Here is a 24,082-nt window from a genome sequence, read left to right as displayed (position 1 = left end):
ATTTTCTTTCAAATAATTGAAAGCAACACTAGAATGATCACTAATGAATGGATTATTTTTTATTGTCAATGCAACGTTATGGTCTAAGAATACACTTATCCTGGTAACATTTAAAGATAAAATATAACATAAACTTTGTTTTCATTTTAATGTGATTTTCATCGCAACATTTATACAAGTCCATCCGCTTTTCAACCACATTAACATCTAGAACCTGGTGCACCAGGGAGAGCGTTGTTGACAGCGAAATGAAGCAAACCTGTGGAAAAATTTAAATTTATATGAGACTTGACATTTGCTATATTGAAATACGAATCAAGCATGACCATTTCCGTACGGACATATGAATGAGCTATGGCGCTTTACGTATAGAAATATGATTGGAAGACGACACTTTCCGTAAAGACATGTGAATGAGGTATGGCACTTTACGTATAGCCATATGAATGGAGTACCACATTTGTATATAGAAATATGAATGAAGTTGACGCTTTCCGTACAGAAATATCAAGGAAGTATATTTTTCGTAAAGATATGAAACAGGTATGTCCTTTTCCGTATAGAAATATGAATGAGATATGTCACTTTCCATCCAGTGTTTACACAAATGATCTTGAAAGTGCAAAATACCGTGGAAATAGTTGTTGCTTAGTCGCAAAAACAAACGAAACAATAACCTATCGAGGCTCCCCTTTATCCTGGCCCTTGGAATGAAATGCTCTCTCCGAAGTCCAAACTCCTTCCGCCGCTACCGGTCGTATCAATATCCAAAGGGAGACAGAAAACTGTTCTTTCAAAAACTGACATTCATTGTTTGCGTGTCAGTTGTCCCAGTGGATAGTTGACCAATTAAAATGAAGACTAACTGACAGGTGCTACCCAATTACCTCTCTGCCACACTGACTGAACTAAAATGTATACAATTACACCTATCAGTAATTTTACTATGATATTACCGCTGGCATTCAAAATCTGTTCTCTGGCTGATTCGAGTAAGTGACTGAGTTGTTTGTTGTAACTTTGGGGCGTTGAAACTGATTGTGGACAAAACCTTACTATCTTGCTATAGTTATTGAAGAACTAAATATTTACTCATAATACCATGTTAAAATGTATTATCAAGAGTTCTTCGAATCTGAATGATGGCGACCAGGGTAAACCAAATACTTTCACATACATGTAATACCCGTATGTTGAAATTATGATTATACAATTGATCAAATCATCTTGCTATAAATATTTTTCGCCGAATTTCAACAAATTTGCAGGTGTCTGTTTACCAATTTTTATAACACAATTTTTAATTTAAACAAATTTATGTGCAAAAGATTGGGCTGGTCGTAGATAATTGGCCAAGTGGCAGTCATTCAACAGGTCCAGTGGTCAACGTCTCTACCATGAAATTAGATTACTTGAAAAACATTGTTCAGAATAAGTTGAGTTTTGCGATTATCTCATAGGAAGTAACAATACAGACAAATTTACGTACGCTTAACTGTCAATAAATTTAAAGAAGTAAAATGTATAATCATGACAAATCATCTGCTTGTATGATTTTCAAGAAATCTCAAATAAAAGGTGACTGCCTGAAATGAATTATGTCGGACAATATCTACATATTATGACTGTATAGTATAGTTGTTGTTAGTATCATTTCTATTAATGATTGCAATAAATAAACAAGTACTAGTTCTTTGATATTCACCTGCTAAAGCCCCCTGAAAGGCAGCATTATAATCGCATGCCACTTCATTCTTGACATAATCTCCTCTTCTGTCGTCATAGTTGTCCTGGTTATCAGGGCCACCTACAAGTGCCCCCTTCAAGAGATTAGGATTGGGACCAGGATCACCAGCATTACACCAGTTAGTTGAAGTGGGACAAGAGCTGACAAAGAAAAAGTATCAAAACGTTATTTATCGTTATCGTTATACTGTGAAACACTTGATTATTTTTCAGCAAGTGGCTCTGGCAATGATAAGTCTTAGATCATATATGTATACTGAGGAAAATAATTATAACTTTGATACATTTTGAATCATATTCAAAGTTTATTTCAGCTATTAAATTACTGTCCATGTATACAGGTTACTAAAATATTTTTATCTAAACTGAAAACACGTATTAATGACAGCTACTTTATTTTCTGTTGCGATGGATGAGTTAAAAGAGAAATATTGATATCTAACAAGCACCAACCAGCTATTGTAGTATTAAAAGATGTGGAATAGAGCATACTGACGGAAGATGTTAGTAAATGAACTCGTATTGTTTCATAAAGAGGAAATTTATGAAAGCTGTTTGAAGAAGTACTATCTACCGTAAACCATTAGAACGTTACAAATCGGGAACAAGTTTTGAAGTTGCAGTGAATTTATCGTTATGAAATTCAAAGATGGTTTAAAGATCATTGGTATTGATTCATTGTTTTTGTTGTTGTTTTGGGTTTAACGCCATTTGTCAGCACAATATAGGTCATACATGGTGGTCAGCAAAACTGATAAAGGAAGAGCCCTGAAAATCCCAGGAAGAACTACCGATCCAAGCTTTCTCACATACCCACATTGGTCGAGATCGAAATGCAAACCCACGAAGACATGGGTATAATTGTAGTGATAGCTTAAGGCGGTCGCTTTAAACCTGTTGGCCACCTAGTGCCACGACAGTGCTTTATTAAGGAAGAAGAATCATTTCATTTCTATATGCAAATACCGATGTTTGTTTGCATCTTCTATCGTTAAGGTCAAACCTTTATATCTTGTCCGATTTTCACCGATTCAGTCACGACACCCTCCAACCTGATTAAAACTGTATACAAATGTCAGTTCACCGTTAAAACATGTACCATCACAGCCCAGCATTACATTGTCTCACCTTCCTCTGTGATGTGGATGCTCTGGGTACTTTGATCCGAAGCCAATCTCATAACTGATATGGTACTTGTTGTCTCCGAGAATATAGTTTATTTGAGACATTGCCCATGTGAGAAAATCATTTGTCTCAATTCCATCTGCAGCTGCCATAACGGCAATGAACGCAGCATTAGCTGAAAGAAAATGTTTGTGTAAGTATTAGTGAGGCCTCTAGTTATGTATATGACGAATTCGAAGTTGAGAAAATGGTAAATATGAACTCATTGCGTAGAAAAACTGCTACCAAATATATGATAGGGACGTGTAGCCATGAACCTAAAAGTATGCTGTCCAGTAGAATATAAATCTTTTAAAATGACTGTTATACAGCCCAAGTATATATAAAAGTGATATCTCCTCTTCTTTGATTTCATAGTTTAAATTCTCATTTTCGCTGCGTTCGTAATGTTGTACATTATATAACAAACTCTCGAGATAAGTACATAATCTTGGCATACTATCAATATATTCACATATTCACGTAATATCGGAAATCATTTTCACGTCGCAATTTGTATTGTACCTTTCACAGCTCAGTCGTAGCTACTTGACTATTTAAGTTCTATAATCTCGAGAATACATTCGTAAGTGTTCGATGTAGGGATATGTAAAATGTTTACACATTTTGTTCGATGGAAGACGCTTCACTGTTTGCCACTAGGCATATACAAAAAGAGCTGTATTATAGTTGTAGAGTTTATTGCCTAACCCAAAGTGTTTTCTCTAGTACAATATGCTAAGTTAAAACAATTAATTAGTTATTATACGTGCTTCAGACGTTAAATGGGAACCTTTTATAATGCTAAGATTTCTTCAAAAACGATTGCATAGTTCAGCTTATACATTTATGGTGTATTTACGATTACAAAAATGTCCGAGATGCTGCCAAGGTCTTTGGCTATTATTACAGTTATATTTGAAAGCTTGCATATATTCTGTCAAACGTTTTCATCAATACCTATGTTCTTTTTCTACGATTTACCCATCATCCTCAAAGACAATTAACGATTGTCTGCAATTTCTGGAATTTATCGATTTCATTCGAACAGATTATAACAGCATCAGAAACCTGAATAAACATATAGCGCAATACAATATAGAGTCAATGATCATTCTGAATGAACGACGTCTAACTAATAAACGTTCGACTGTTTTCTCTGATCATCTATACAATATTTTGCACCTGCGTAACGATTGGCTCCCCATTGGTCCCTGTAGGCCAATCCACAGGGTGTGTAGGTTATCCCACTTCCTGGCTTATAACTTCGGACGAAACCCATCACGTCGTTTTTATACGAGCCATCTTGTGTGATTTCATATAGAAGCAACTGAAATAAAAATAGCCGCGACAAGTGAAAGGAAGAAAAAATACGCCGTGTGCGTCTTTGCGTGTGTGCATGTTGGTATCTGTGCTAGATAATGAAATGTAATATGCTCATTTTTTCCCCAGTAACTTTACTTTGTCAGAATCGTGCAGTATTACCCGATATTGAATCTGCGCGACAATACACATATAGCATTCACGTGCATAAAATAAAATACTTTCTATTGTAAACAAACAATTGAGGCAGACGCCAGCACTTTTTATTTGTACACAGATCATGTACACTCGCGTAATAGCTCTTTACGTTATGGTTGTTTAAATTTGTTTCTGAATGCACAAAAACAGATCTTTCGTGGACTGCAACATACCAGCTGCTTTGGCACATTCCGCGTTGCTACAATGTTACGGATTTAGGCTAGCTGCAGTATATAACAGACGCAAGATAAGGTCCTTGCAAATAACATACAAGTGACAAGTCATATACTCTCTTCTTTAGCTGGTGGTAAGAATGGCAAAATAAAATATACTTACAGTTTTACATCCTGAATTTCTTCAAATGTATTTTCTTAATTCTTCAAATCCGAATTACATGAGCCATGTCATATGTTTTCAATCTGGATTACACATTTAGACATTGTCCTGTAATTTTGATGATAATTGCCATTGCATCCTCCTTACTGCACTCAAAATTAAATAAGCATTAAATTCCATAGCGTCTTTGTGATAATTACAATTGAAAGACTTTATATTTTCCCCACATTATGATTTCACACATTCAATGACAGAAACAGAAACACATTGCAGATGTCACCACGCTTCTCCCTAGCTTCTTCAATGCGGAATCGTCACAAACAAATCCAGTACATAATCACGAAATTTACTAGAATCGAGAAAAATACCAAAATATGTTCATTCCAGATCAAAGGGAAAGTTGTTGCAATGCACATTCATTCACAATATGTCTCCAAATTTCAATTTTAACTAGACACGCCATTTTCTTTCATAGTTATGTTGAGCGCGCAACTAAGTTCAAATTTATCTGGGCGGAGTTATGTGCGCAGTAATCATGTTGATTTGTGTAATGATGAATATGTGATTGTGTATTTAGTTTGGAATGCGGCAGTCATTAATTTACATTGTTTCTTTTAGTGTATTTTTGTTTATATAATTAAACCTTAGGTAGAATTAAAAAAAATCAGCATATAATTAAAGATTACTGCATTTGTATGGGAAAATTTGAAGGTCGTGCAGTATTCCATCCCAAAAACTCGTTCATATTTTCCTATACAAAATACAGTAACCTATAAATATAGTTTGACTGTTATGTATGCGTGCTAAAATGATTTAATGAAAGGGTGTCGTTTGAATGTTAAGTATGAATGCTAAAATAGATAACAAAAGGAACACTTTTGAATGTTTATATAGATGGTAACTATATTATCAAACGGTGTCGTTTAAATGTTAAGTATGCATACTAAACTACAAAATGAAAGGATGTCGTTTGATTATAAAGTATACGTGCAAAATATTATGAAGAAAGGAAGTCGCTTGAATAATATATATACTGAATATTAGATATGCATGCGCGACTAAATAATGAAAAGGTGTTTATTGAATATTGGATATACATGCTCGACTATATAATGAAATGGTGTCGTTTGAATATTATATTACATGCTAAACTACAGATGAAAGTGTCATTTGAATATTAGATATACATGCTAAACTTTAAATGAAAGTGTGTCGTTTGAACATTAGATATACGTACTAATCTACACAATGAAAGAATGTCGTTTGAAAGGTATGCATACTTCTCAAGGAAAGAAACAAAACGTCTCCACATAAATTTGTTTTTCTTTGGTTCCTCGAGTATGCAATATAATGATCACGTGTCGACACAACACCAACATGCAGAATGACGTTCATATGTTTCATCTATTATGATATACTCATTTATTTCCCCGTTAACTTTACATTGTCAGAATCGTGCAATATTACTCGATACTGAACCCGTGCGCCAAACACACATAGCATTCACCTGCATAACTACTTTCTATGGTAAACAACAATGGACTCAGACGCCAGCACTTTTGATTTGTACACGAATCATGTACAATCACGTAAGAGGCGCTTTACGTTGTGGTTGTATAAATTTGTTTCTGAATGAACTAAAACAGATGCTTTGTGGACTGCCACATATCAGCTGTTTTGGCACATTCCGCGTTGATACAATGTTTCGGATTTAGGCTAGCTATACAACAGGCGCAAGAAAAGGTCCTTACAAATAACCTACGAGTGACAAGTCATATGCTGTCTTCTTTAGCTGGTGATAAGAATGGTGATAAGAATGGCCAAACAATTACAGCTTTACATCCTGAGTTTCCTCACAATGTACTTTCTTAGTTCTGCAAATCAGAATTACTTGAGCCAATTCATTGGTTCTCAATCTTGATTACACATTTCGAAATTGTACTGTAATGTTGACGATAAGTGCAATTACATCCTCCTTACTGCACTCAGAATGAAATAAACATTACATTCCATTAATCGATGATAATTGCAATTGAAAGACTTCATATTTTTCCCGCATTATGACTTCAAACATTCAGTGACAGAAACAGAAACACATTTGCATATGTCAACACGCTTCTCCATAACTTCTTCAATCGCATGTATTTCATGTGGAACTGACACATACAAATCCAGTCCATAGTCACGAAATTTCGTAGAATCTAAAGACATACCAAAATCTATTCATTCCAGATCAAATGGAAAAGCTGTTGCAATTCGCATTCATTCACAATATGACTCAAAATTTCAAGTTTAACTAGACACGCTATTTTCATTCGAACGTTATGTCGAGCGCGCGACTAAGTTCAAATTAATCTGGGCGGAGTTATGTGCGCAAAAATAATGTAGTTGTTGTGTAATGATGAATATGCGCTTGTGTATTTAGTTTGGAAAGCAGCATACATTCAGTTACTTTGTTTCGTGTAGTGTATTTTTAAAATATAATTATGCATTAGGTAGAATGAAAAAATTAGCATATAATAAAAAGGTTACTGCATTTGTATGGGAAAATAGGAATTCGTTTTGTAGGATGAATATACTTCACACCCAAGGTCGTGCACTAATCCCATTGGAAAAACTCGTTCATATTTCCCCATAAAAATACAGTATACAATATGCAGGATAACATTCACAAGTTGCATCTATATCGATATGGGGGATTACGTTCGCATGCTCCATCTATAATAACATACATGAAGACGTTCACAGGTTTCATATATTCCAATATGCAGGATAACGTTCACAAGTTCCATTTTTACCAATATATAGGATGACGCTCACAAGTTCCATTTTACAAATATGTATGATGATGTTCACAGGTTCTATCAATTATGAATGCTACCATGCAGGACGACGTTCAGAAATTTAATCGATACGAATATGTAGGACGCTGTACTGTGTTCCATCTATACCAAAATGCACGATGACGCTCATACATCCTATTTATACCAACATTCAGAATCACGTTCACAAGTTTCAACTATCCCAATATGCAGGAAGACGTCCACAGATTACATCTATACTAATATACTATGCCGTTCACAGGTTTTATATATTTCAATATGCATAATGATGTTCACATGTTCTATCTACATCAATATGCATAATGATGTTTACATGTTCTATCTAAATCAGTATGCGGGATACTGTACACAAGTTCAATCTATAACAATATGCAGGATGACGTTTCTCTTTTCATTGATCATAGAATTAGGAAACGACATGTTTGTCATGCATCATGCCTGATCGATGTAACCTAGTTTTTCCGATGATAAATAGGAGTTCGAAAACCAATACATGTATGTATATCGTGATACATTACCCATATATTTAGGTATGGTTAATTGAAGATAGTCTTGATCCCCAGATTATGTCAAATAATTGAAACGTGTCATGACTTTCGCCCATATTCATCAGGATATGCATTTTATAAGTATTCATGAATACTTAATTGCATCATCATTTTAAGAGAAGTGCGCAAGTAATGTTCACAGCAAAATCATTCCGAATTCGTGTCGTATTTTAACGTTCATAGACCACCACAACCACTTCCACATACACCGAGAGAGACAGAGAGAAATAAGAGTCGATTGTCTTACAGTGCCAGCTATTCTCTTATCATCCCAAGAGAGGGACCAGGGTACACCACCATCGTGGAACTGCCTGGCTTCATTGAGATATCTGCCATCATTTGTTGCCTTATACAACCACGCAGCCGCCAGCGATAATTCGTCTCTGAATCCACTTGAGCTGTAAGTGACAACTGACACGCTTGGAATTTGATGTCAGTGCTTCCTCATATATTTAGATATGGTTAATTATAGATAGTCATGCCTCCCTGATGATGTGTCATGATGATGATGCAGTAAATTGAAATGTGTCATAAATGTATTACACTGGCATTGTGGAACTGTTTGGATTCGCTAAGATTCCTGTCATGTTTGTGCATTATAAAAATATACAGCTGATGGTGACATTTCTTTAAATCCTCTTGAGCTACAAATTGCATATGACCAACATGAAATCAGTTTCAATTTTATATCAGTGCTATCACTAATAGTTTGGCACAAACGCTTAATACACTTAGTTGTTGCTGATTTATTTTAATAATAATAATAATAATTATTATTATTATTATTATTATTATTAGTAGTAGTAGTAGTAGTAGTTGTAGTAGTAGTAGTATAAAAAACAATATTATTATCATTATTATTATTATTATTACTTGTCGTTGTTGATTTAATAGCCACTTTTTGTAGTCTATATCTCTGCCTTATTATATTATTTTGTTCTCTACATAATTATTCAGCCAATTATTACAAGGTGCCAAATAAAGCCGTGTTGATCATTGTAAACGTCAATATAGTTTGAATCTTTAAGCATAAATATGTGTTGCTTTGTAATAGGACACAGGGACATTAATGCATACATGTGTGTTCAAATCTGTATCCACTTCAAGTGAATCATCATTACTTTTATTTAGGTTGTAGCTGCAAATATTGTTGATGAAAATGCTACATATTGACAGAAAAAGAAACTCCGAAACTTACCCGTAGAAGCCGGCTGCCTGGGGAACACTCTGACTGTAGATCTTTTGGTGATTTTTCGCAAATTCATAAATACTTTTAGAGGCTTGGAGAAGTCTGTTGGCATAAGCAGTATCTACGGTGGCATAAATATGAAACGCTTTTTAATTAGGTATATAATTATAAATATTTGCTTCTTCATTATGATATAATTCTCCCTTTGCAATTTAAAAACAAAATGAGAAAGAGCACCTCTGGTAGAAAATACTGTCTCAAGGTTATGTGTAGTTTCGGAAAATACTGAACTGATTTAAAGAAACAAGTATACGGCAAGAATAACGAACAAAAATATGACCAGGTTCTTTTAACCAGCCAATTACAAATTACTATTTGAGAAAGACACGCTAGTTTGCTACCATATGCAAGCTGATATAATCGCTTTTTAAATTCTAGTGTAAGAGTTGTCTCCATTTCAGAGAGCGTATTGAGAAAGTTAAGAATGTCGTAAAGAAGAAAGTCTTGTATCATGCATAACTCTATTATAATGTAATGTATTAAAGTTGAAATGAACATCCATCTTATATGTATAGCTATATCTTTTGTGTTTTGTCCATGATTTTAGACCGTAAGGATAATTTTGAAAACAACATATTTCATCACTACCTTTCATATATGATGGCAAAGAAGATTCTACTTTAAGATAATTGACATGGTCTTTTAACTTCAGAAGGTTATATAAGGTGTACCAGCTTTCGTTTTCGTTTGTAAATCATAAATAAGTTGGTTAATAATGGTTGGTCATTTTTTATAGATATTTATGTGTTAGAAGCAAACTTGTTCGCGTATTTAATAGACAAATTACCCACATATCGGTTCTCTTATTGTGTCATAAATCTTTACACAAAGCAAATTTATCTTAGTATTATTCATTAATATTTTAACATTGGTCTCGTAGATTAGTCTTCGTGTTATGTTTAATTATAATTGTAAGAGGATTTGTTTTTTTTAATTATTCATTGGAATTGCAAAGCGCTCATTGACTTTATAATTAAATCGCTATTTTTATATTGCGTCCAATTCATTCAAAGACGATCTGGATTCAAGCGCATTATCACATTCAATGCTACTAGTAATTCAGGACCATTAGGATTATAATTCATTCGGAACACCACTTAAATATATTTGGAATACTCCATACCTTTACACATGTGATTTTACATTTAGGACTATTTAGTAACTATTTCATGATGCTGTAAATTCCCTTTACATTTTCGATTGTATTCTAGATAAATAAAGAATTTGTTAAATTTTACTAAACTTGTTGGTGTTTTATTTCCTTCTGTTTCGTCTTATTTCTATTGTATGCAAGTACTTAGTGGTTGTAGAGAAACACCACTAAATTTGAGCACTGTCTTTAGTAAGCATATACAAAAAAGCGACGTCTTAAGCGAGATGATCCCATAACCCGCTTTCCCTTGAGCAATTACGATTGTGAATATCATCCACTGTGAGTCACATACCTTTCCTGTTCACATTTTAATGTGCCGCTGGATCAGTCAAGGCTATGTAGGCATTAGGGCAAATACTAAGAAATACACATTTTTTATCAGTGCAGGATCACTTTGCAGTGTAAATTTAATGGGTTCTTTGCAGTGTAAATTTAATGGGTTATAATATAATCCCAATTTAATTTGGGTTAGTATATTTCATTGAAAAGCAATTAGTAATGCAAAAAAAATCGACTCCTTTACAAGTATGTGATACGTACATGCATTTTTGCAAGGGAGACGACAAAAACAAAATTCGAGTCATATTTTAAAAATAGTAAATAAATCGACAATGTCTGGCATACAAAGTTTATTTCATAAACTAAGAAATACGTTAACTGTTCATGGACTTTTGGAATGGTTCAAAAATTAGCTCTAAAAACAGGACGCAACAATGTGTTTTAAAAGTTTGTTCTTTAGACCAACAAAATTTCAAGACTGGTGTGCGGCATGGATCTATGCATGGACCACTTTTCTGATTTACATGTAATACGTTGTTTGCTGATTAAATCATTGTCAGCTATTGTTGAACGTCAAACCCTGGCTTCTAGATTTCTGACCGAAGACGTAGTAAAATAATTTGTGGTATAAGCAATTATATGTTGATTTAAATCCATCCACAACTGATATTGAATAACACATTTATAAAGTATTGTCACTATTCATAAGCACTTAAGCGTAATTGTAGCCGAATCCTTCTCGCGGTATATAAATTACAGAAAATACTTAAATGCTTGGACAATGTTAGAAATGATTCGATATTTGAAATTTAAAATTGACAGAAATTTATTAGAACGTCTTTATTCACATTCAACAAACTCTGCATCATAAAATATAAATTTGGAGGAGACACAATATGAAAGACGTTCAACTAGGCACTACAAACATTGACATAACTTTTCAATACGTCATTATAGGATTCCGTGATACATGCGGGCTTTGTTTCCCCAAGGGTCCAGCATTAAAGTAATAGAATATTGAAGAAACTCTCAAACGTCCTTCTCCATGATAAATCCAAAATTAATTTTCATCAAAGTATTTCGCAGGACAGAATCTTTCATCTGTTAAAATTCGAAAATATCTTACATATAAGTAGGAATATTGAACAATCCCAATTTATTACCATGAAAGAGAAGACCAGCATACATTAAGCACACAATAAGTTCAGATTGGTTATACTTTATTAAATGACGATCTTTTCAAAAGCCATTTGTCATCTCGCAAAATATGTTACCTTCATGAAAATGAACAATTGACCCATATTACATATTACATCTATAATATTTTCGCTAATGTTTAACTCTTGAAATTGGTTAAATTAAACAAGATGATCTTCAGTGCGGTCTGTAAGTACATAATTACAACTAAGACTTGCCTAATCACTAATTATCTTCCCACTAAGCTGATATATCTCCCGTATTTTGTTAGTATAGTATTTACCACACACGCACACAAGTAGATATTTTGTTTACAAATCATAATTCTGATATCAACTGTACTAACAAATCAATATAAAATGTAACAAAAACAACATCATCAGACACCGTGAAAATTCCTGTAATTTCACATAGTTAGTTGACTCGGTTTTGGCTAGTTAAGCCATATTCATCTATATCTATGAGACTGTTTACAATGTTTCAACCGTATGCGTGTCATTTCCGGTATGAGACAATCCAGTTGTTAAGCATTCATTTGACAGGACGTATACTGGATGCAGAAAGTCCAGATTTACTATTATGTATTTATAATCTGATATTTTTTTTATATGCAACATTTCAATTGACATATCATATTTTTTTACAATTTAGAGTCAGAATTGCGTCACATAAGAAATATTAGCTAGTTGGATTTTTTTACCGCATCATAATCGGTGAGTTTGGATAACATTAGGTACCTTGGGACACCGGTAGTTGTGCGAATTCTTTTTAAACAGCGATGAGTGCTCTTACTCCAACAGGTTAACCATTAAACCGATCTTATCATACGGTGGGTTCCACGGTACAGATCCCTACAGCCCTCCATAAATTGACCGATACTCTTACTTTTAATTGTAACGTGTTTCTGTTTTGGTAAAGTGGCATATTCCGACAGACGTGGTCTTTTTGACCATTGCCCCTTGATCACTCGATTCCAAATGTAGTCGCCAAAATGATTACAAAGAGAGTAAAAATATAAAGAGTTGCACTGGGTGGGTTGGGTTGAAATTCATACAGTCTTGGCGAATCAGCAGAGAGAATACCGCGTAAGAATTCCGTGCGCTTAGTTGGCCCAGTGAAATTTTAATATGTTAATATCGAATACATTAAACTGCACACCCTCCATATGAAACTAAACGACTATTTGACAAATTGATAGCAAGATATTATCTAACGCGAGATTTCATTCAGTACGTGGATAGGAATTTGTTACTGCGCTCTGGTCTTAAACTAAGCAAACAAAAATAGCTAAGACTATCAAAATAAGTAACTTTTAACAAAGTAATTTATTTCCCTAGAATGCAACCTGAATATTTCAAATGAACGTACAGTATTGTGAATTAAATCCCAGCTTGTCCTAAATGGTGTATCACAGGTATAATAACAGAGTAAACCACATGAATTCCAGTGGGAGTTCCGAATGAATTCCAATCTTGAATGTGCTGATGTATAAATAGCCTGAAATAGTGTTCTTGAACTAAGTTGTACTAAGTCTTGATGTATCACTATGATATAATACAAAATATCCTTCAATAAATTAAAAAATAATTACGAAATAGTGGTTTATTTCTAAAGTATTGTTTCAGCAGTTTGTAATTCCAATTAATAATTTAAACAAATAAATCACCTCAAATATTACCTAAACACAACTAACATTAATTCCATTACGACTGATGTTAAGATATGAAATGAGTAAGTCTATTATAAGCAACTTTTATATTAAAACATCAAGACACAATAACATAACCAAAATTAGGGCCAAAAGTCAATTTTTTTAGAAACTTATATGCTGTCAACGAGATAAGGTCTATTACCAAAATATTAATACGTACATGGCAAATATCAGGTTTGCCAGATTTTCACAAGGAGAATAACAGTGTTCTGAACTCAGATTCAACTAAACATGATTACCTACAATACTAATGATCATAAAATATGATCTAAAGTCAAAGACAAATATTAGCTATATAATATGCTGTTTATAAAAGAAACATTAGTCAAGCCAAAACTCCTACCCGCAGTTATCGAAATAGGTCAGTCACAGAATACAAATTAAACATACAGAACAAATTGTATTTATCATGTGTTGAGCTCCTGACCTCCGCATATCGTATTGAATACGATGTATCCCGCAGCAAATGCTGAGGCAGTATCACCGGCTACATCACTTCCGCCATTTGAGGCTGTGACCTTGAATGCTGGTCTCCACATATTCATGTTTTCTGGTCTTCCCCAATAACCATGATCCGGACCACCATCTCCAACCTGAAGACAGAAATTGAAACATATCAGACTTTTAACTTCATAGTGATTATAAGACTTATGTGATAAAGGTTGCACAATGCGCCATGGCCAAAACAAAAGTTTTCAGTGTGAGTTTTGTACTGAAACAAAAGCACTAAACCAAATTGTGTAGAAATCAAACATAAGACATGTCACAATAACCCATATGAATCTTCCCATATTAGGGCTCACAACCGGCACCAGGCACGAGTTAGTGTTAAAGAAGGAAGAGTCAAAAGCAAGGTAGAGAAAATACACAACAAATAGAATCTAAGCGCTACAGTAACAAACTGAAACCAAGTAACAATACAAATTAAAAGAGTTGAATATATCAGATACACAGTGTATGCTGGAGGCAAACGTAAACCGAAAAGTCAATTTCATATCACTGATAGAAATAATACCAAATCCAGTCTGATGTAAGTCAGGACATGTCAATGTCAAGGTAACATACCTGGACGTAATATGTTTCTGATTCAGGGATCCAACACTTGAGGAAGTAGTCCAGAGGCCATTTGATCATATCGCACATCATGGAGGTCTGTCCGGCATGCTTATACGCGTCTTGGAACTTAATGAAGCCCCACAAAAGTATGTGGGTGGACATAGCCATAGGTAGGTTGAACTTCACATGGTCACCAGCTGTGGAAAGGAAAAGTGAAACATAGATGGGCGCTTTTCTGCAAAGCCTTAGTTATTTTATCTAACCTTTCGTCTTGGCGGTTTGAAGATGCCATTATTAAATCTTTTCATAGTCATGATTTTATTATTAATTATTAATTAGAGTTAGCAGCTGAGTAGTTTCCTGTCATTTATGTACAACTGTCATTTCTTCTTATACGAAAACTACTATCTCACAAAGCAAAGGTGTTATGAACTATCTAAACCAGCTGCTCAAAGAAATAACCATATTTCGCATGACAAAGAATAATAAGCCTCTGTCCACATTTATCTGAGTAGGAAAATACTCTGGAATGATATAAAATTAACTCGAATACGGAAAATAAATTGTATGGCGTACAAAGGGTAATACTAGATTATATGGACTAGCCGTTTAGTATGCACGTATATAGTGATCTTTCAGTTATACGTTTGTTTTTGTACAATGGATTTACTCCCTTGACGTCGAAGTATTTGGAATTCTCTATACAGATCCTATATAAAAAATAAACGGTGTTGTGCAATGCAACATAAGAAATATTACCGTTAAAACTGGATACAGACGATGTTAAGTGACCTCGATGTGATGTCTGAAGGTGCCGGTAGGCTCTTTGGATTCTTCTTTGTGTGATAAATTTGAAGCTGTGCATATTTATTGGAAAACTACATTTGTTCAGACACAATAACAAATGTCAATTAGTCCAGAACTGTGACGCGTATATGTGATATATTGGTTTATTCTATAAAACTGACTGTAGAACGTCTGGATGTCCATATCCGATTATCATTAAACGTTTACCGGGGAATATTTGGAATAGTTAGGTATATAATAAAATAACGTACCGTCGTACCACCCACCACTGAGATCATGACCGTTATCTCCGTCATTGACGGCAGAGTCACCTCTCCACGGTATGGGGTTATTTGCCGGAAGTCTTCCCGATCTTTGGGCATCATAGAATAGAATGGAAAGTTCTAGTGCCTTAGCGTAGTCATACTTCATGGGAGACACTGTGCAAAGAAATGAAACATTGTTTAGCCAAATTCTACATTTTGCAATGTTTACATTGCTTTACATAGGAAAAAAGGAACAATTCACCACATTCTTAGTTTCGGCCTAGCCATCCTTCAAAATTGAACTAATATAATATTCCAGTACCATAAATAACAATTTTTTTAATATCACATATGAACTGCAGAAAAAGAAAACAAATGTTGAATACACCGTGCTTATAATGCCAGAAAAAGTATTAGATTTGTATGACTGTAAAACAATTACATGAATATGACAGCAGAAATATTACATGATTATGACAGTAAATATATTATATCAATATGACATCAAATTTATTTAAATAATATGACAGCAAAAATTTACACCAATAACAGAAAAGCTGTTAAATAAATATGACAACAAATCGATTTCATTAATAAGATAACAAAGCTATGGCATTAATATGCCAGCAAAAAATACTGCATGACAGTATTAATACTAATATGACAGCAAAGAGATTAAATTAATATGATAGCAAAGTCATTACATTATTATGAGAGTAAAGTTATTACATTAATATACCAGCAAAATAGTACATTAATATGACAGCAAAGAAATTAAATTAATATGATAGCAAATAAATTAAATTAATATGACAGCAAAGTCATTACATTAATATGATAGCAAAAATATTATACTAACATGTCTGCAAAAATAGTGCATTAATATGAGAGCAAGAAATTAAATTAATGCGACAACAAAGCCATTGCATTAATATACCAGTAAAGTTATTACATTTACATACCAGTAAATTTATTAAATTAATATGACCTCAAAGTTACTACATTATCATACCAATTAAAATATATACTTTTACTGTGTTTCTAATGTGTTTTCTTTTACACGAAAAGAGCGGTAAAGAAATATCTGGTATCTTTATATTTTGTATTGCATTTGTATTGCTTCGATAAAATTTGTATGGAGGAAAATATTCGTCCCATTCTCCTTGTTTTTATGTAATAAGGGCATGTAACTGAGTTTAGGTCAGGTGTTGAATGTTGCTATTAAACGTCATTAAAATGATGCAACATTTAATAAAAGTATAATGCCTTAAATACATCTTTGACGAAGAACACCGAACAAGTCGAATGATTTGTGACAAACGTATTGAAACATGCATACCGGACACTTGAACGCCGAAATAAAGTAAATGCAAATTACTTCATTGGTCGTCTCTTATCACTTCATATATACGTGACGGATTAAGTCATTTGCTAAGCGGGGGTAGCTGGCCGGGACCATTAAGTCTAGTTCTATCTGTATCTCATTAGGAGATATGCAGACTGTGTCCGTTTCCCGACCGTGACGGTTTGACTTTGTCTCATCTCCCCTTATGTTTTGGGACTTGCACAAGCCTTTCGACTGCTTGCAGAGTTGACGGGGCAAGCAGTTTTAGAAGTCTTAGCGTACGAGACATTTTACTAGCCAGCTATATAACTTCATTAGGTGTGGTTTTTAGACGACTCTGGACGTTGGACGCGGAACCAATCCCAGTAGAAGATTTATCACCCAGTTTGATCCAAGTTCTTAATTTTTAGAACGGTACATCATTATCGTTTAATTTATCCATGCCTTTTGCCATTTTGAGCAGGTTGTTAGAACTTTTCGTTGACCCGTACGTTTCAGAAGGGAAATAAATATTTGATCCAAAGCAAAATATTAGCCGATTTATGTAGACTAAAATTTATATATACTATTAATCGCAAGGAACTGCCTTTAACAACCACATCACAATGGTCTTCCATGCAACAAAGTTCACTAAAATGCCTGCACGTTTAAAGAGAACAAGCAAATCTGTTCGTTTTTCCTATACATTGTACTTCTATATGAAAAATACTATATCGTTTTTGGAGAATTTGCATTTGAAAACATCTGTACGTTCTACGAAAGCATCTTCAAATATATGCTATGAAAACTTGCAGTGGCTGTGTGACGTTACATACTGACATATTCATCCACTTATATCCTGTCTGACATGTTATAGAGTATTCACATTTTTTATTTTCAAAAACATCTTAAAATGTTAAGATTATTGAATGAAAGAAACTTCAACATCAGATACAAAACATACCCACGCCATTTGATGTCCCAGTACCATGCGTCGGTGCCGGCGTGCGTTGAGTAGTATGTGGCACACTACTGTTGACGCCATCTACAGTTACAATGCAACTAGGCGAGCTATCACCAGACATTCGACCAGCGAATTCTATTTCAAGATTGCCGCCGTTAGAAACATCGGGATCGAACGGCGTGTTCACCAAGACAAACTCCTTGCCACCATCTTTTTTTTCTACAACATTTGCTCTCCATATCTATAATGTAATATATATATATATATATATATATATATATATATATATATATATATATATATATATATATATATATATATATATATATATATATATATATATATATATATATATATATATATATATATTGTATGTAACTGGATATTAGCAATGTTCGCAGCGATTTAGTCTTGCGGCTCGTTCACTGCCCTTCAAGAGGCATTGAGAAAAAAGTCGGGTTTACTTAGTTGCACGGATTCGGTCCTCAGGTTACTCCCTCCCCAAGTCCATTGTACACAAAAAACGTTGGTATACGTTATATCACTGTTACATATTTGCATCCTTTCTTCTTTTTTAGCGAACAATGATTCAATAAAAGTCCAGTTTTAAAATATGATATCCCGTGATTTATTGTCAATTAACCTTGATATAATTTATCAGTTGCTACGAGTGTGATTTTAAAATAGTTCTTAATTAAGATAAAATATGATTTAATAGTTCCACTTATATCTATCCTTAAATGTAAAATTAAAATATCGGGGTCGAGCGAGAATACATATGTGGGGTAGGGAAAGGGCAGGCGCATAGTTTATCATTGGCTTATTTTAGGCTTTACAAAAATCCCACTTAACAACTACATTACCAATCACCATTACAGCTACAATCAGCGCGACAGCAAACTATAATGGTTGATACATGCGGATGAGCTATCGTCTCGTCTGTGAGTGCTGCTTTGCAAGAGACAATAGGCATCATATATTAGACTGATGTCACATATGGAATCTTGCAAAAGTAAAGAGCACAAATGTCCAAGTCAGCACTCTTGTTGCTCTATATCAGGGGTGGGGAAAATATGGTCCGTGATGGCCCGTGACCTAGTTATATCCGTTAATTTATATCATAGGGTGTGGCTTTAATAACACTGGACAACAAATTTTTACAAAAGTCATGTTACTGAAATAAAATTAGTCAATTCTTATCAATTTTTATGTGCTGAACACGAATATGACAGTCAAATTGCAAAATTGGCTCTAGTTTTTTTGTAATCTGCAAGAAATTAATGTTTACATAACGAAATGCATTCCAATAGTAAAAGGTCAACTGTAATAGCCTACCTATAAAAAATCAAGTCATTGACTACATCTTAGATTTCTTCGCCTGTCTCTTGTACAGCTGTTCGGGAGCATCTCTGAGGAGTGTCCAGCAGTAGTCAGCCAGCATTGTAGTGGACCATTTTCCCTGGTATCTTTGTTCCATTGTTGCGATATCTTGATGAAAACGTTCGCCGTGTTCATCACTAACAATACCACAGTTGCTAGGAAAGAAATCCAAATGGGAATGAAGGAAGTGAATCTTTAGAGACATATTGCAGCCAAGTTTCTTATACTTCATCAACATGTCTTCTACTAGTTCCTTATAGTTTTCTGTCCTAACATTTCCGAGGAAGTTTGTAGAAACTAGGCGAAAAGCATTCCATGCTTGTTTCGCGTCACCTTCCAGCAAGTTGTTGAACCGGTCATCTTTGAAAAGCTCTCGAATCTGAGGACCCACAAAAACTCCCTCTTTAATCTTTGCTTCGCTGAGTCGAGGGAATTTTTCATGCAGGTATCGGAATGCTGGCAAAGTCCGGTCAATGGCTTTCACGAAGTTCTTCATCAAACCTAGTTTGATGTGAAGGGGTGGTAGCAAGATTTTCTGAGCCTCAACCAGAGCTGGGTGTTGGATATTCTTCTCTCCAATGGCTACATTCTGCCTGTGAGTCCATTCCTTCCTCATGTAGTGCATTTCCCTTGCTCGGCTATCCCACTCGCATAAGAAACACATGTATTTTGTATATCCTTGCTGCAGTCCCATTAAAAGGGCAACTACCTTCAAATCATCACAGAGGTGCCAGCTGTACTTGTTATACTCAATGGAATTCAGTAGCTGCCTTAAGTTATCGTATGTCTCTTTCATGTGGACAGCATACGCTACTGGAATAGATGGAAGAATGTTTCCATTGTGCAAAAGCACAGCCTTGAGACTCAGTTTCGAAGAGTCCACAAATAGTCTCCATTCTTGTGGGTCATGAGTGATTTTTAAAGCATTCATGAGGCCCTCAATATCGGAACAGAATATCAGATTACTTTCCTTTCTGAAGAAAGGCTCCAATTGCTGGTGGCGCTTTCGATATGCAGTAATTGTGACATCTTCTTCTAGAAGATTCCATTGTTGGAGTCTTGATCCTAGCAATTCTGCCTTGTTCTTTGATAAGTCCAAATCACGAATCAGGTCATTTAGTTCTTCCTGTGTTATTCTGTGTGGGGTTGATGATGCACCACAGTGAAAATCTGGATCACTGCATGCTGATGGACCAGGAGAAGAACAGGTCGACTCACCTTTGTCTTCGTCAGATGAATCAAGAGAATATTCTGCTGGAGGTTCTGGAATAGGAAGTCCCTCACCATGTGGAACTGGTCTCAATGCAGACGGAATGTTTGGGTAGACTATTCTCGACTTCTTTCGCTTCGTTATTCCGCCGGAAAGAGGAGGAACCAAGCAGAAGTAACAGTCATTTAGGTGGTTGCTTGGCTCTCTCCACACCATTGGGACTGCAAACGGCATTGATGACCTTTTGCAATTCAACCACTGTGAAAGCTGTGTTGTACATGTAGCACAGCATATATGCGGAGCCCAAGGCTTGTCTTGGTCACCAACCTTGCATCCGAAGTAAAGATGATATGCCTTCTTCACTTGAGAATTGATACTTTTCTTCTGGTTGGCAAATGTCACTTCCCCACAAATATAGCAAAAATTGTCCGCGGTATTAACACACTTTCGAGGCATTACTGTTCTTTATTGTACGTAAATGGATAAAATAATAAGTTTTATGTAACAGTAGCTTGAACTGTCTCGCACAACATCTAAAATATTTTAAATGCTGAACCTATCTGATTGGGCTTTATATAGTACACTGCTTACGTCAGCTTCAGCAGCCGCCTGGCATTAGTATAATAGGCCTACACATGTATAGTACACTGCTGACGTCAACTTACTTCAGCAGCCGCATGGCATTAGTATTGCATTGCATCAGAAAATGATGCAATCAACTGTGGATGATGTGAGCATGATGGTATTATGCAATGTTACATCCTTATTCCGGATGTTGCTGCAGTCCTACTGGAGAAATTTACACAGTGAAACATAGAAAATGAGGTATATGAATATCTTCAAAACGAGAGCCAATACAAATTTTTCACGGTTATATTCGTGTTCGGCACACCAAAATACTACAGATTAGGGCCTTTTCAAGTCAGTAATGATTTCACTGTTGACCAGTGTAATCACTTATCTGGCCTGTGCCCTAGAGGACGTTTCCTATGCCTGCTCCAGATTGAGATTGGGTGAGAAACTAGTGCGTGAATGGCACCATATGGGTTCGGCTATGAGGTTATCAAACTTTTGCCCTTGAGAGTATTTTCAGCCAGCCAAAAGTAACATGACAAAACTGACAAATGTGTCATCGGAACATTCTATTATTGGCTCTACGGCTAACTTGGCCATTGAAAACGCGACGAATCGACATATTGTCGAACGACAAAACTCTAAATTAAACAAGAATTTACAGAATTACACAGTACCTCGATTGAGTCAATAGATCGATCGCAGAGTAGGTGTGCGCGCCATCCATGTAGTGCGTGATTGGGCGTGATAGTGAATTTCGCCTGGAAGCCACCATTCCAATGATTGGTCACGGTAACATCGAAAGCTGCCGCTGAGGCAATGGCCGCCACAAGAACTGCAAGCCACATGCTGCGAAATCAACAAGATTTCTCTATGATCCGACCCAGAACCATATGAACTGAGCAATGTTATCTACACAGATTCATAAAACGTATGTAACAATGAATACTAAAGCCAGGTGCATTTTAACATTATAGTATTATATTTTTAGTTGGGTTATTATTTTGTTTGGAAAAGTGATAAGTTAATGCATTTAGAAAACGTTAATGTTTTTAAAGAAAGAAGATGATTTGTTTTCCGAATTCATTTTAGGGGTCGCAAAAGATAATGACGTAATATCCATATTTAAAAAAGAATTAAACAATGTTGTTAGGAAAAGGCAATACAACTTTTTTTTTTCTTTTTTCTTTTTATAAAATACAAAATACACAATAAAATGTTTAAAATATAGACAATGCCGTGAGCAAACATCAATGAAATGTTCAAAACTTTTGCAAACGCTGCTTGCTTATCTGATTTACCTCTCAAAAGTTCTTGCAGTGAGAGTTTTACGTAAATTAAAATAGAAATTTGATGAAATAATGAATTTAAGTTAAATTCAGGCATACGTCCACAACAAAACGTCCAAAAAAATTTAAAAACTGTCGACTACAACTGTTCTGAGACGGATTAAGCTACAAGGTGAAACATATCGCCAATTATAATTATATATTGGAGCCTTCTATTCTCAACGTGATGGTAATCCATGATTCGATTCTCCAGATTAGTATGCTTAGAGATCTGAATATTATATATGCATTTTATATGTCCGGGAGATTATTATGTCATAATAAACACATAAGCTGCAATTTTGTTTAGCAACTTGAATGGGCGTCATATCCCACACCTCATTCTAGTTGACATCTAACTTCTTATTGCACTTAGACATAACTATAAAGTGAGTGTAAATTAACCCTAATAAAAGTGACAAAAATAAATTCTATTTCAAGCTTGAAATATATGCATATTTGGCATGTAAATTAGAAATGATTTTCAGAATCACTTGCGTCAAACGGAACAATGGATCAGGTTCCCGTGGAAGAATTGCATGACTGATTGTATTGTGAATGGTTAGGCAGTTAGTCTTCGATGAAATGTTACAATGAGTGATCTAAGCAACATATGTCCAACACAAAATATGCATATAAGAAGAAAATGCTTACTCATATCAAGGTATGTGTGAATGTATACATACAAATTGAAGATGGACAAACAAAGGATACACAGAAATGGGTGCTAAAATTGGCGTTAATTTGATTCCGTGAAAAGTCAAACTTTAAGATAGAAAACTGCGTTTTAAATTCATATCGTTTTCGATACTGACCCCGATTTTTCATATAAGAATCGATACCTACGAGAGACATAAAATGATTTTGCATTACAGCTGAAGCGATACCTATTGAAATAATCAAGATATAATACCACATGCATCAGTATATCGTAATCTACTAATATTTAATCTCATGAATATATGTTGCGGCTTCTTCTGCACATGCTCACATCAGGTATCTTTGCATTAAATATATTCGTATGTTTGCAAATTTACATCATTATGTTGTCTTCATGTCCCGAAGACAATATCAGAAATGATAAACGTTTTTCAAAGAAAAAGATTGTTGGAAGATGTACGATTTGCGACCAGGATATTTTTACCTGCTGCTTGATTTAAATGCTAGAGTCTCTCTATTTGACTAGTGTTTAATCGTTAATATCAAAATAGTTATATGTCTTCTTCTCTAATAAAGCAAAATAAGATCAGGTTTACCTTAATGCTTTGTGAAGACCCTCGCCCACGGCAGATTTAACCATTGACCGTATATCTCTCTGCTAAATGAGTCTTATCAAAATGCACTTAGACAGTTTAGGTTACACAGGTCAATATAAGTTTACAACCACGAACTTTATACTGTAAGGCAAAATTAAAAATCGCCTGACAGCAAATTTCGACAGTATCTTG

At 34.8% G+C, this 24,082-nt stretch overlaps 1 protein-coding gene across 1 annotated transcript; it reads right to left on the bottom strand.

The window, feature by feature from the left end:
• Positions 1–108: 108 nt before the first annotated feature.
• LOC149781314 (uncharacterized) lies at positions 109–24,010 on the bottom strand. Its single transcript, XM_089935408.1, has 12 exons — positions 23,891–24,010; positions 21,984–22,155; positions 18,144–18,384; positions 15,862–16,029; positions 14,813–15,000; positions 14,175–14,340; positions 9,357–9,468; positions 8,406–8,556; positions 4,096–4,240; positions 2,875–3,046; positions 1,706–1,887; positions 109–259 (listed from the first exon to the last, which is right to left on the bottom strand). The coding sequence occupies exons 1-12, from the start codon at positions 23,932–23,934 to the stop codon at positions 201–203; spliced, it is 1,800 nt and encodes a 599-aa protein (XP_089791534.1). The 5' UTR covers positions 23,935–24,010; the 3' UTR covers positions 109–200.
• Positions 24,011–24,082: the final 72 nt, after the last annotated feature.

Source organism: Sinohyriopsis cumingii, chromosome 15 (genome assembly GCF_028554795.1).
Source record: "Sinohyriopsis cumingii isolate HCF-2022 chromosome 15, ASM2855479v2, whole genome shotgun sequence".
Taxonomy (NCBI): domain Eukaryota; kingdom Metazoa; phylum Mollusca; class Bivalvia; order Unionida; family Unionidae; genus Sinohyriopsis; species Sinohyriopsis cumingii.
This window is presented reverse-complemented; position numbering and strand designations above follow the sequence as displayed.

Bases quoted from the DNA above. Each gene is read 5' to 3' on its own strand.
- LOC149781314 (XM_089935408.1), bottom strand. From the start codon at position 23,934: ATGGTTAAATCTGCCGTGGGCGAGGGTCTTCACAAAGCATTAAG. The intron at 15,001-15,861 runs GTACGTTATTTT...TCCTTTCCACAG, and splicing joins CAGTGGTGGGTGGTACGACG to CTGGTGACCATGTGAAGTTC. The intron at 260-1,705 runs GTGAATATCAAA...ATTTTTCCACAG, and splicing joins CTTTCAGGGGGCTTTAGCAG to GTTTGCTTCATTTCGCTGTC.